This window comes from Rhincodon typus, chromosome 7 (assembly GCF_021869965.1).
Source record: "Rhincodon typus isolate 14 chromosome 7, sRhiTyp1.1, whole genome shotgun sequence".
Lineage (NCBI taxonomy): Eukaryota > Metazoa > Chordata > Chondrichthyes > Orectolobiformes > Rhincodontidae > Rhincodon > Rhincodon typus.
Window position 1 is genome coordinate 97,466,529 of NC_063338.1, and position 12,301 is coordinate 97,478,829.

General features: G+C 47.2%; 1 protein-coding gene across 1 annotated transcript in view; it reads left to right on the forward strand.

Annotated features, from left to right (window-relative positions):
- Nucleotides 1-12,301, forward strand: part of LOC109926046 (insulin-like growth factor-binding protein 5) — an 18,184-nt gene that overhangs the window by 882 nt on the left and 5,001 nt on the right. Inside the window, exon 2 of the mRNA XM_048598553.1 lies at nucleotides 7,958-8,181. Within this exon, the coding sequence (XP_048454510.1) occupies nucleotides 7,958-8,181 (224 nt within the window). The remainder of the gene's footprint in view (nucleotides 1-7,957; nucleotides 8,182-12,301) is intronic.

The following is a 12,301-nucleotide window of genomic DNA, read 5'->3' on the forward strand; positions in this document are numbered from 1 at the left end:
TGTAACTGTACAGGGTCAGTGTTTATTCAGCAGGGTAAGGGTCACTCACTGTGTAACCGTACAGAGTCAGTGTTTATTCAGCAGGGTAAGGGTCACTCGCTGTGTAACCATAGAGAGTCAGTGTTTATTCAGCAGGGTAAGGGTCACTCACTGTATAACCTGTACAGGGTCAGTGTTTATTCAGCAGGGTAAGGGTCATTCGCTGTGTAACTGTACAGGGTCAGTGTTTATTCAGCAGGGTAAGGGTCACTCGTTGTGTAACCGTACAGGGTCAGTGTGTATTCAGCAGGGTAAGGGTCACTGTGTAACCGTACAGGGTCAGTGTTTATTCAGCAGGGTAAGGGTCACTGTGTAACCATACAGGGTCAGTGTTTATTCAGCAGGGTAAGGGTCACTCGCTGTGTAACCGTACAGGGTCAGTGTTTATTCAGCAGGGTAAGGGTCACTCACTGTGTAACCGTAGAGAGTTAGTGTCTATTCAGCAGGGTAAGGGTCACTCGCTGTGTAACCGTACAGAGTCAGTCTTTATTCAGCAGGGTAAGGGTCACTCACTGTATAACTTTACAGAGTCGGTGTTTATTCAGCATGGAATGGGTTAATGCTGTTGTTGATGTGCTTTTTCTGGACCTTCTAATGTAATCTTTGACAGAAGGCCAAAACTTTTAAAAATATATATATATTATTTTTAAACTACTCTATGCAGGTTTATTTTTACTGCAGTGTTTCCACATTCACTCTATCACCCAAAAAATACTTGAAGTGTACTGTGTAAGATATGGAAAGACAGGCCTGTTGGAACGGGACTGATTCCTTTAGTCCTGTGTGACTGTCGCACCTCTGATCCTGGTGGGTCTGCTGTTGTATTCTGCGATCAGATAATGACCGGGAGAAACACAGTAAAACCCAGTCAGGACCAGCACAGCAGAGATGTGCCCAGGAGCCTGTTTGGCAGACAGTGATCCCCAGTCTGACCCTCGAAGGCCATAATAAAGTTTGGTCAGATTCCGGACTTGGGACGTGAAATAGGAAATTGTGCTCAAAATGCGATTGAAATTGTGCAGGAGGTTCCTGCCTTCTAGTTTCTGAAATAAATTAATTTGCATAATCACAATCATGCAATTGCCCATGACCCATTGCAGTTAGGCAGAGCAACAGAATGATATTGTTGATATAATTAGGAGAGGTAACAGAAATGTTTTTCACTGAGTTGAAAGTGTCTGCATAATTTTCAGGCAAGCTGTTCTTCTGAAAATCTGCAGTTTTAGAATTACTGAGAAAACCTAATGCATCATAGGTCCCACACACACTGACTCTCACTGGGGTACAGTCCCACACACACTGACTCTCACTGGGGTACGGTCCCACACACACACTGACTCTCACTGGGGTACAGTCCCACACACACTGACTCTCACTGGGGTACAGTCCCACACACACTGACTCTCACTGGGGTACAGTCTCACACACACTGACTCTCACTGGGATACAGTCCCACACACACTGACTCTCACTGGGGTACAGTCCCACATACACTGACTCTCACTGGGATGGTGTTGCAGTGAAGTGAGTTTCTGGTGTAACCAGACACCAAACCTTTTGATATATTTAAAGTCTGCAAGGCAGTTGTTGGCATCATTGCTCAGTGTCGATTTGGAGCCAGATTCTACTGCTGCCTGTTTTGCTCATTGCCAGAATTTGAGGATATAGCAAAACCATCCTTTTTCACCTTTCCCTTCCTCTCCTACCTGCCTGCTGCACTGACCACCCTCCAATCACACCCCACCTTTTGCCCCCCACCCCTCTCCCTGTACCTCATCTTCTCCATTCCCACCAGTCCTTCACCCAGAGATACTGGCCTTTCCCTGAACTGTAATATCTTCCATCTCTGTCCCTCTGGCGACTGACTCTCCTGCCACTGGGAGCAGCTTTTCTTTACTTGCTTGATTAAAATACTTTCAGAAATTTAAACACCTCCATTAAAATGCCAGCATTAGATTTTAAACAACCCCTTCAGTCTCTCCCTGGTCTCTGGTCCCATTTGAGTGAATCTCCTCATGGCCCTGACATCCTTCCTAAAGGGTGGAGACTGAATCAGACACAACTCTAACACCGAGGCCTGAACTAGTGATTTGGAAAGGGTTTAGTGTAACAGTCTTGCTTTGGTAATCTCTGGCTGTTGTAACGGGATCCAAGCAAGTTCCTGTTCCTCGTTGAAGCTTTTTAAAGTGAACTGCAAGTGACAAGACCATCTGCACATGATTCAATCCAGAGTTCATTTACATCCGATAAAACTGCGATAAAGGCTCAGGCTGAAATTCTGGGCTCCTTCCCTCAGCACTGACAGCATTCCAGTGACCAGAGTTTTTTTGTCGTGTTAAAGATACAGAGTGATTAGGGAGGCTATTTGCTTTCCATCCTAAATGCTGCCTGTTCAGATGTTCCCATTCTTCTGTTTTTGAAAAGCTAAGATTTTGAATGTTGGCGGTTCTTGTTTAGAGAGTGTGCTTGGTGCAGTGTGTAACCATCACAAACCAGTACAGGCCAGCCCTGCAGGCTGATATAAACTCAGGCTCAGCTCACTACTGTAACATGTCCAATTTAAAATCCCCACTCTCCAGTTCACATTCTGTTATTGCTTCCAGCCCCCCAACTGTACCTTCAGCTGCCAGGCCCCAAACTTTGGAATTCGCTGCCTGAAATCTCTCTCTCTCTCTCTCTGTCTCAAATGATCCTAAAACTGTGTTAAAATTGATAAGATCTGAAGGGTTTTGCTGGGTAAATGTGATGGTGTTTCTCCAAACAGAAGAATCGAGGACTTGAGATCACTGTTTAACAATCAAGTGTCATCCATTTAAAGGCTTACTGATCTCCTTTAGGGAAGGAAATTTGCCACCCTCAGCTAGTCTGAACTACATGTGACTCCAGACCCACATCAATGTGGCTGACTCTCAGTTGCCCTCTGAAATGGCCGAGCAAGCCCCTCACTTGTACCAATCACTACAAACTCTCAAAGAAATGAAACTGGATGGATCACCTGGCATTGACCTAGGCACCGGAAAAGACAACGGCAGAAAGACCACTGTCGACCCTGCAAAGTCCTCCTCACTAACATCTGGGGGTCAGTGCCAACATTGGGAGAGCTGTCTCACAGACTAGTCAAGCAACAGCCTGATATAGTCATACTCACAGAATCATACCTTACAGACACTGTCCCAGACACCACCATCACCTTCCCTGGGTATATCCTGTCCCACCGGCAGGACAGACCCAGCAGAGGGGGCGGCACAGCGGGATACAGTTGGGAGGGAGTTACTCTGGGAATCCTCAATATTGACTCCAGATCCCATAAAGTTTAGTGGCTTCAGGTTAAACATGGGCAAGGAAACCTCCTGCTGATTACCACATACTATCCTCCCTCAGCTGATGAATCAGTACTCCTCCATGTTGAACAACACTTAGAGGAAGCACTGAGGATGGCAAGGGCACAAAATGTACTCTGGGTGGGGGATTTCAATGCCCACCACCAAGAGTAGCTCGGCAGCAGTAATACTGATCGAGCTGGTCGGGCCCTAAAGGACATAGCTGCTAGACTGGGTCTGCGGCAGGTGGTGAGGGAACCAACAAGAGGGAAAAACATACCTGACCTCATCCTTACCAATCTGCCAGCTGCAGTTACATCTGTCCATGACAGTATCGGTAAGAGTGACCATCGCACAGTCCTTGTGGAGACAAAATCCCACCTTCACATTGAGAACAACCTCCATCATGTTGTGTGGCACTATCACCGTGCTAAAGGGGACAGACTTCGCACAGATCGAGCAACTCAAGGCTGGGCATCCATGAGGCGCTGTGGGCCATCAGCAGGAGCAGAATTGTACTCCAGCACAATCTGTAACCTCACGGCCCGGCATATCCCCCACTCAACCATTACCATCAAACCAGGGGATCAACCCTGGTTCAATGGAGAGTGCAGGAGGGCATGCCAGGAGCAGCACCAGGCATACCTGAGGATGAGATACCAACCTGGTGAAGCCACCAAACAGGATGACTTGCACACCAAACAGTGAAAGCAGCAAGTGATAGACAGAGCTAAGCGATCCCACAACCAATGGATCAGATCTAAGCTCTGCAGTCCTGCCACATCCGGGTGTGAATGGTGGTGGATAATTAAACAACTCACTGGAGGAGGAGGCTCCACAAATATCCCCATCCTCAATGATGGAAGAGCCCAGCACATCAGTGCAAAAGGTAAGGCTGAAGCATTCGCAGCAATCTTCAGCCAGAAGTGCCGAGTGGATGATCCATCTCGGCCTCCTCCAGTGGTCCCCAGCATTACAGATACCAGTCTTCAGCCAATTCGATTCACTCCACGTGATATCAAGAAACAGTTGGAGACACTGGATACTGCAAAGGCTATGGGCCCTGACGATATTCCGGCAATAGTACTGAAGACTTGTGCTCCAGACCTTGCCGCTCCCCTAGCCAAGCTGCTCCAGTACAGTTACAACACTGGTATCTACCCGACAATGTGGAAAATTGCCCAAGTATATCCTGTACACAAAAAGCAGGACAAATCCAACCCGGCCAATTACCGCCCCATCAGTCTCCTCTCGATCATCAGTAAAGTGATGGAAGGTGTCAGTAACAGCGCTATCAAGCAGCACCTGCTCAGCAATAACCTGCTCAGTGACGCCCAGTTTGGGTTCCGCCAGGGCCACTCAGCTCCTGACCTCATTACAGCCTTGGTTGAAACGTGGACAAAAGAGCTGAATTCCAGAGGTGAGGTGAGAGTGACAGCCCTTGGTATCAAGGCTGCATCCGACTGAGTGTGGCATCAAGGAGTCCTGGCAAAACTGGAATCAATGGGTATCAGGGGGCAAACGCTCCGGTGGTTGGAGTCATACCTGACACATAGGAAGATGGTCATGGTTGTTGGAGGTCAACCATTCAACAGGACATCTGTTCAAGAAGGCAGCTCACCACCACCTTCTCAGGGGGCAACAATGGGCAATAAATGCTGGCCCAGCCAGTAATGCCCAAATCTCTGTCTTCCCTCAGAGGCTCATGAGCCTTGGTGGAAGCAGAGTCCTTGAGAATTTCCAAGTCAGGTGTGGAGAGATCCCTGATGGACAAGGGGGTAAAAGGTTATCAGGGACAGGCCAGAATGTGGGGTGATCAGATCAGATCAGATCAGCCATCGTCATATTGGACTTCTCTACTCCAAATTCACTTGTTTGTAATTCTTGACTCATCCTCCAACAGTGCACTTCACAAGCACCTTGTGTTGTTAATGTTAAAGGCTCAACTTAAATGAAAGTTGTTGCTGTCCTACCTGGGATGTTTGGTGACAAAACTGCATTTGATAAAGAGAAGGGAGTTCTCCTGGTTTTGAAAGGTCAACCAAGATTCATTACTGCTTCCCAATTAGCAGTGAGATCGCAGAGAGCTGTGTGGGGCTATGGAGATTGGGTGTGGGCATGTAGGGAAGGAAAGTTGGCAGGGAAGCAAGTTGAGGTGGGACGGGAGTGTGGGTGAGAGGCAGTGAAAGAGAGAGAGAGAGTTCAGCTGACTGCAGTCTAACCTCACTATCTTTGTCCATCCCAAACAGTCTGCAGGAAATGGGAGGCAGCATTACTCAGCTTGGAGACAGTAAGGACTGCAGACACTGGAAACTAGAGTCAATAAATATGGAGCTGGTAAAGCACAGCAGGTCAGACAGCATCTGAGGAGCAGGGAAGTCAATGTTTTGGGCCAAAACCCTTCATCAGGACTGGGGAGGGGGAGTGGGACCCAGAAATAAATAGACGGAGGAGGGTAGGGGCTGGAGGAAAGGTAGGTGGCACGGAGATAGGTGGATGCAGGTAGGGGGTTATTGTCGTTGGTCAGTAGGAAGGGTGGAGCAGATAGGTGAGTCGGAAGATGGACAGGTTGGGGGAGGACGGATTTTGAAGCTGGTGAAGTCAATACTGAGACCATTGGGCTGTAAGCTCCTGAGGTGAAATATCAGGTGTTGTTCCTCCAGTTTGTGTTTGGCCTCAATCTGACAGTGGAGGAGGCCAAAGATGGACATGTCACCAGCGGACGGGGAGGGGGAATGGGAGGGGAAGGGGAGGGGGAGTGGGAGGGGAAGTGGGAGTGGGAGTTAAAGTGCATGGCAACCGGAACGTCTGGTTGGTTGATGCGTGCAGAGCACAGATGCTCCACGAACCGCTCCCCGAGTCTGCGTGTGGTCTCCCTGATATAGAGGGGACCACATCGGGATCAATGGGTTTAGATGAGTCGATGAGTTTAGATGAAGTGCAGGTGAATCTCTGCTGGATCTGGGAGGATTGTTTGGGGTCTTGGAAGGAGGTGAGACGGGAGCTGTAGGGGGCAGGATTGGCAGCACCTGCGGTTACAGGGAAAGGTACCGGGTTTGGTGGAGGGGTTGGTGGGGAGTGTGGAGCTGACGAGGGAGCCACAGAGTGAACGGTCCCTGCGGAAAGGGAACAGGGGTGGGGAAGGAAATATCTTTTTGGTGGTGGGGTCTGATTGTAGGTGGCGAAAATGTCAGAGGAAGATGCCTTGTATTCGGAGGTTGGTGGGGTGGTATGTGAGGACCAGGGGGATTCTATCCTTATTGTTGTTGGGGGGCGGAGAGGGTTTGAGGGCAGAATTGTGGGAAATGGGGGTGATGAGGGCATCCTTAATAACAAAGGGGGGGAAACTACAGTCTCTAAAGCAGGAGAATATTTGGGAAGTCCCAGAGTAGAACACCTCATCCTGGGAGCAGATATGGTGGAGGCAGAGGAATTGAGAGTATGGGATAGCATTTTTACAGAAGGTGGGTGAAAGGAGGTGTAGTCGAGGTAGTTGTGGGAGTCAGTGGATTTGAAATGAATGTCATTGGAGAGTCGGTTTCCGGGGTTGGAGGCGGAAAGGTCCAGGAAGGGGAGGGAGGTGTCAGAAATAGTCCTGGTGAATTTGAGGGTGCGGTGGAAGATGTTAGCGAAGTTGGTGAATTGCAGGAGGGTGGGTGAGAGAAGCCGTAGTCGAGGTAATTGTGAGAGTCAGTTGGGTTGATTGAGTTGTTAAGTTACACCAGACACAGGCCCTGAAATAAAAACAGAAATAGTTACAGAAACTCAGCAAGTCTGGCAACATCTGTGGGACAAAAGATAAGCTGATATTTTGAGTTCTGAGCTTGATGGACAGGTTTGCGATTCTGGCTCCCTGTGTGGATGAGAGTGGGGGCTGTAGGGAGAATGAGGAAACTGACCACAGTGCTGGGATAGAGGGTGAGAGAAAAGCGACATGTAGTTGTAATCGGGGATAGTATAATGGGTGGAATAGACAGTGTTCTGTACAGCCAGGATCAAGAATCCCAAAGGCTGTGTTGTCTGCCTGGGGCCTGAGTTCAGGATAGCTCCTCTGGGCTGCAGAGGAACTTGGATTGGGAGAGGAAAGATCCAATTGTTGTGGTCCACATAGGAACCAAAGATATTGTGGAAAAAGGAAAGAGGTTCTGCTGAGGGAATATGAGCAGCTAGGGGCTAAATTATAAAACAGAGCCAAAAAGGTAATTATCTCTGGATTACTACCTGAGCCACAAGCAAATTGACCCTGTGCCAACAAGGTTAAAGGGGTAAACATGTGGCTCAAGGATTGGTGTGGGAGAAACAGGTTTGAATTTATGGAACATTGGCCCCAGTACTGGGGAAGGAGGGAGCTGTTCCAATGGGATGGGCTCCACCTGAATTATGCTGGGACGAGAGTCCTGGTGCATCATAGAACTAGGGATGTGGAGAGGGTTTTAAAGTAAATTTGTCGGGGAGGGGGAGGGATAGGGAACACTAGGGTTCTACTGACTCCCAGACTGCCCTCCTCCACAAGTCAGACTGCACACTCGCTCAGTACTGACAGTTGATCCGCTCAGCGTGATAATAAATCAATGCTTGTTTGGGGTTTTGTTTTGTAGTGAAGGAGCCTCCTGAGAGTGAGCAGACGATTTCTCTGGACACAGCTGAGGAAGGTTACAGTTCCAATCCACTGCCCAAAAAGCACAGTCGCTTGTCCAACCAGAAGGTGGAAGCATTGAAGAAAGATCGTAAGAAGAGGCTGCATATTTCCAAAATCATTTCCTCCTCTGAGAACATGTCCCACGACCGACGTCTCCCTGGTCACAAGCACGAATCAGAACTTGTAAGTCCTTAAGGATTGTGGCGTCTCTGTGGAACACAATAACGCTGTCACCAGGCAACACGCTCTGCTTTTCCGTCCCCTCTGTGTCCAGTTGAAACATGCAGCCAATCAGCCCCTGCCCACTCTTTGAAGGCTTATCTAGTTTCTCTCTCTCTCTTTGTATTTATATATAGTGCTCTTTCCTTATCTGGCTTTAATTATCTTCATTCTGACTATTTCTCCAATTTCCCTTTAAAAGTTCCTGTTGAATCAGCTTCCACAGGCCCCTTCACGCATCACATCCCAGATCCTAACGAGATCTTAATTTGTAACTCTTCTGGTTCTTGACCCTACTACCCCTGGAAACTATTTGATCATAGAATTCCTCCAGCGTGGAAGTCCACACCAAACCTTGGAGCATCCCACCCAGACCCATCTCCCTATAACCCACCTAATCTACACATCCCTGAACACTACAGATAATTTAGCATGACCAATCCACCCTAACCTGCACATCTTTGGACTGTGGGAGGAAACCGGAGCACCCGGAGGAAATCCGCACAGACACGGGGAGAATGTGCAAACTCCACACAGACAGTCACCCAAGGGTGGAATTGAACCTGGGTCCCTGGCGCTGTGAGGTAGCAGCGCTAACCACTGAGCTACCGTGCCACCCCATGGTTATATGATCTTAGTTACTCTATCAGTACTGTTATCATTTTGAAAACCTCCATTAAATCTTCCCATCGAACTTCGTCTGCTCAAAAGTGAACAGTCCCAGCTTCTCCAGTCTCTACACACTCAATGAGCTTTGTCATTGCTTTGTCTCTGGGTAATCTTCACTGTACTCTCTCTAAGGCCATGACATCCTTCCTAAAGTTCAGAGCCTGGAACTCAACACAGTTCTCATTGGAGGATGTTATATGATTAAAATCAAAAGCTTGTAAAGTCACCAGTAATTATGAAAAACTGAGGAATGGGAAATTCTTGGAATGCAGCAAATCAAAGCAGAACATAATCAACTATGAATGCAATCTAACAAAAACATAAAAATGACTATAAAAGCTCCTATAATAAGGAAATATTTAGCTAAATGAATGTAGATCCATTAGAGCAGAGTCAGGAGATTTTCTAATAGGGAAAGGAGAAATGACAGAGAAACTAAATGATTACTTTGTGTCTGTTTTCACTGAGGAAGATTTTAGAAATCTTCCAGAACTAGAAACCCAAGTGACTGAGAATGAGGAGTTGAATGAAATTAGAATGAGTGTGAAGATTCAACCGGAGAAATGAATGGGGCTGAAAGTTGATAAATTCCCAGGACCTGATGGTCTACATCTCAGAGGGTTGAAGGGGGCAGCAAAGAGATTGTCAATGTCTTGGTGATTATTTTCCAAAATTCTACAGATTCCGTACTGATTCCTGTGAGTTGGGAGGTGATAAACATCACCCACTGTTTAAGAAGGGAGTGAGAGAGCCTCAGTGTACCTGTACCTACAGTCACCGCTGCAGCCGTCAGATTGACCTTCCTGAGGGTGAACCCACAGAAAGCTACAGGCCCAGATGGAGTCCCCGGCTGTGCACTCAGATCCTGTGTGGGCCAGCTTGGTGGGGGGGGAGCAGGTATTCACAGACATCTTTAACCCCTCCTTACTCCGATGGGAGGGTCCCATCTGCTTGAAGAAGATCACCATGATCCCAGTGCTAAAGAAAAACCAGGCAATGTGCCTTCATGACAACTGCCCTGTGGCTCTGACACCCATCGTTAGGAAGTGCATCGCACACATTAACTCCAACCTCCCAGATTACCTGGATCCACTACAATTCGGCCACTAGTGCGACAGATCCACAGCAGGCACCATCTCCCTGGCTCTGCACACATTCCTGGAACATCTGGATAACAAGAACACCTACAACCAGACTCCTATTTATCGACTTTGGCTCTACCTCCAGTACCATAATTCCAACAAAATTCATCTCCAAACTCCAAGACCTAGGGCTCGGCTCCCCCTCTGTAACTGGATCCTCGACTTGCTGACCCAGAGACCACAATCAGTGAGGATAGGCAACAACACCTCCCCCACAATAATCCTCAACGCTGGTGCCCTACAAAGCTGTATACTCCGCCCCTTACGATACTCCTTATACACGCACCACTGTGGGGCCAAAATTCTGCTCTAACTCCATTTAAAGTTTGCTGATGACACCACCGTAGTGGGTCAGATCTGAAACAATGACGAGACAGAATACAGGAAAGAGATAGAGTGTTTAGCAGCATGTTGTAAAGACATCAATCTCGCCCTCAGTGTCAGCGAAATGAAGGAGCTGGTCATTGACTTTCGGAAGCAGCGTGGAGGACATGCCCCTGTCTGTATCAGTGGTGCTGAGGGGGAGGTGGTGGAGAGCGTCAGGTTCCTGGCAGTAAATATCACCAACAATCTGTCCTGGTCCATCCACATCAACACGATGGTCAGGAAAGCACTGCAACGCCTCTACTTCCTCAGGGGGCTAAGGCTGTTCAGCATGTCCACAATGACTCTCAGTAAGTTTTATAGATGCACCATAGAGAGCATCCTATCTGGATGCATCATGGTGTAGCATGGCAACTGCTCTGCCTAACACCGTGAGAAATTACAGAGAGTTGTGAACACAGCCCAGTCTACCTCGCAAACCAACCTTCCTTCCATTGACTCCATCTATATATCCTGCTGCCTTAGGAAAGCAGCTAACATGATCAAGTACATCCTCCCACCCCAGTTATACTCTTTTCCATCCTCTTCCATCGGGCAGAAGATACAAAAGTTCAAAAACACTTACCAACAGATTGAAGAACAGCTTCTTCCCCGCTGTTATCAAGTTTATGAACAGACCTCTCATATATTAGAGTTGATCTTTCTCTACACCTTCTCTGTAGCTGCTCTGTTCTATTACCCTGATGTACTTATGTAAGGTATAATTTGTCTGAATAGCATGCAAAACAATGCTTTTCACTGTATCTCAGTACATGTGACAATAATAAATCAAACAAAGTTTTAAAAAGAGGGAAAATAGGGAACTATAGCCCTGTTAGCCTTCCATTAGGAGCAGGGAAAATGTTAGAATTGATTGTAAAGGATGGGATACACAGACACTCTGATGATAATGATCCAATTGGGCAGAATCAGTATGGATTTGAGAATGGGACATTGTGTTTGACGAACTTGTTGGGTTTTTTTTGAAAATGTCACAAACAGAAATGATAAAAGAGAACTGATGGTCATTGTATATTTGGATTTTCAGACAGCTTTTGATAAAGTGCCCCACAGGAGTCTGGTTAGAAACAGTAAAATACATGGGAGAGGAGGGAATGTACTGGCATGGATTAATGGTTGGCTAAGAGGTAGAAAACAGAAATTGCTGGAAAAGCTCAGCATGTCTGGCAGCATCTGTGGAGAGAAATCAGAGTTAACGTTTCAGGTCCGGTGACCCTTCCTCAGAACGTACTCAACCCAAAACGTTAACTCTAAAAGCTCTCCACAGATGCTGCCAGACCTGCTGAACGTATCCAGCAGTTTCTGATTTACAGCATCCACAGTTCTTTCAGTTTTTATTTAGACAAAAAACAAAATTTGATAGCTTTCTGGGGATGTGGTGGGTAAAATGCATTAAAGTGCTTGATCAAGCACGATCGTTTAGAATGGTGAAGCAGGCTCGATGGGCTGAATGGCCTGCTCCTATTCTTATGGCCCTATGGAGCCTAACCTATGGTTACACTGCCTTGCTTTTTGACTCTGTGCTTCCATTTACTAACCAAAAGACCTGTATCTTTTGTTTTAAACAAGTTTGTCAACTTCTCCTACCATAGAACATGGAACTGTACAGCACAGGAATGGACCCTTCGGCCCACGATGTTGTGCCAAACATGACACCAAATTAAACGAATCCCTTCTGCCTGCCCTTGGTCCATATCTCTCCATTTGTTGCATATTCATGTGCTTATCTAAAAGTCCCTTAACTGCCCCCCTCGTATCTGCCTCCAACACCACCCCTAGCAGTGTGTTCCACACTCCTATCACTCTATGTAAAATTTAACTTGCCCCTCTTGTCTCCCCCTCTCACCTTAAATGCATTTCGAACAATTTGTGTACAGACACCCCTACGT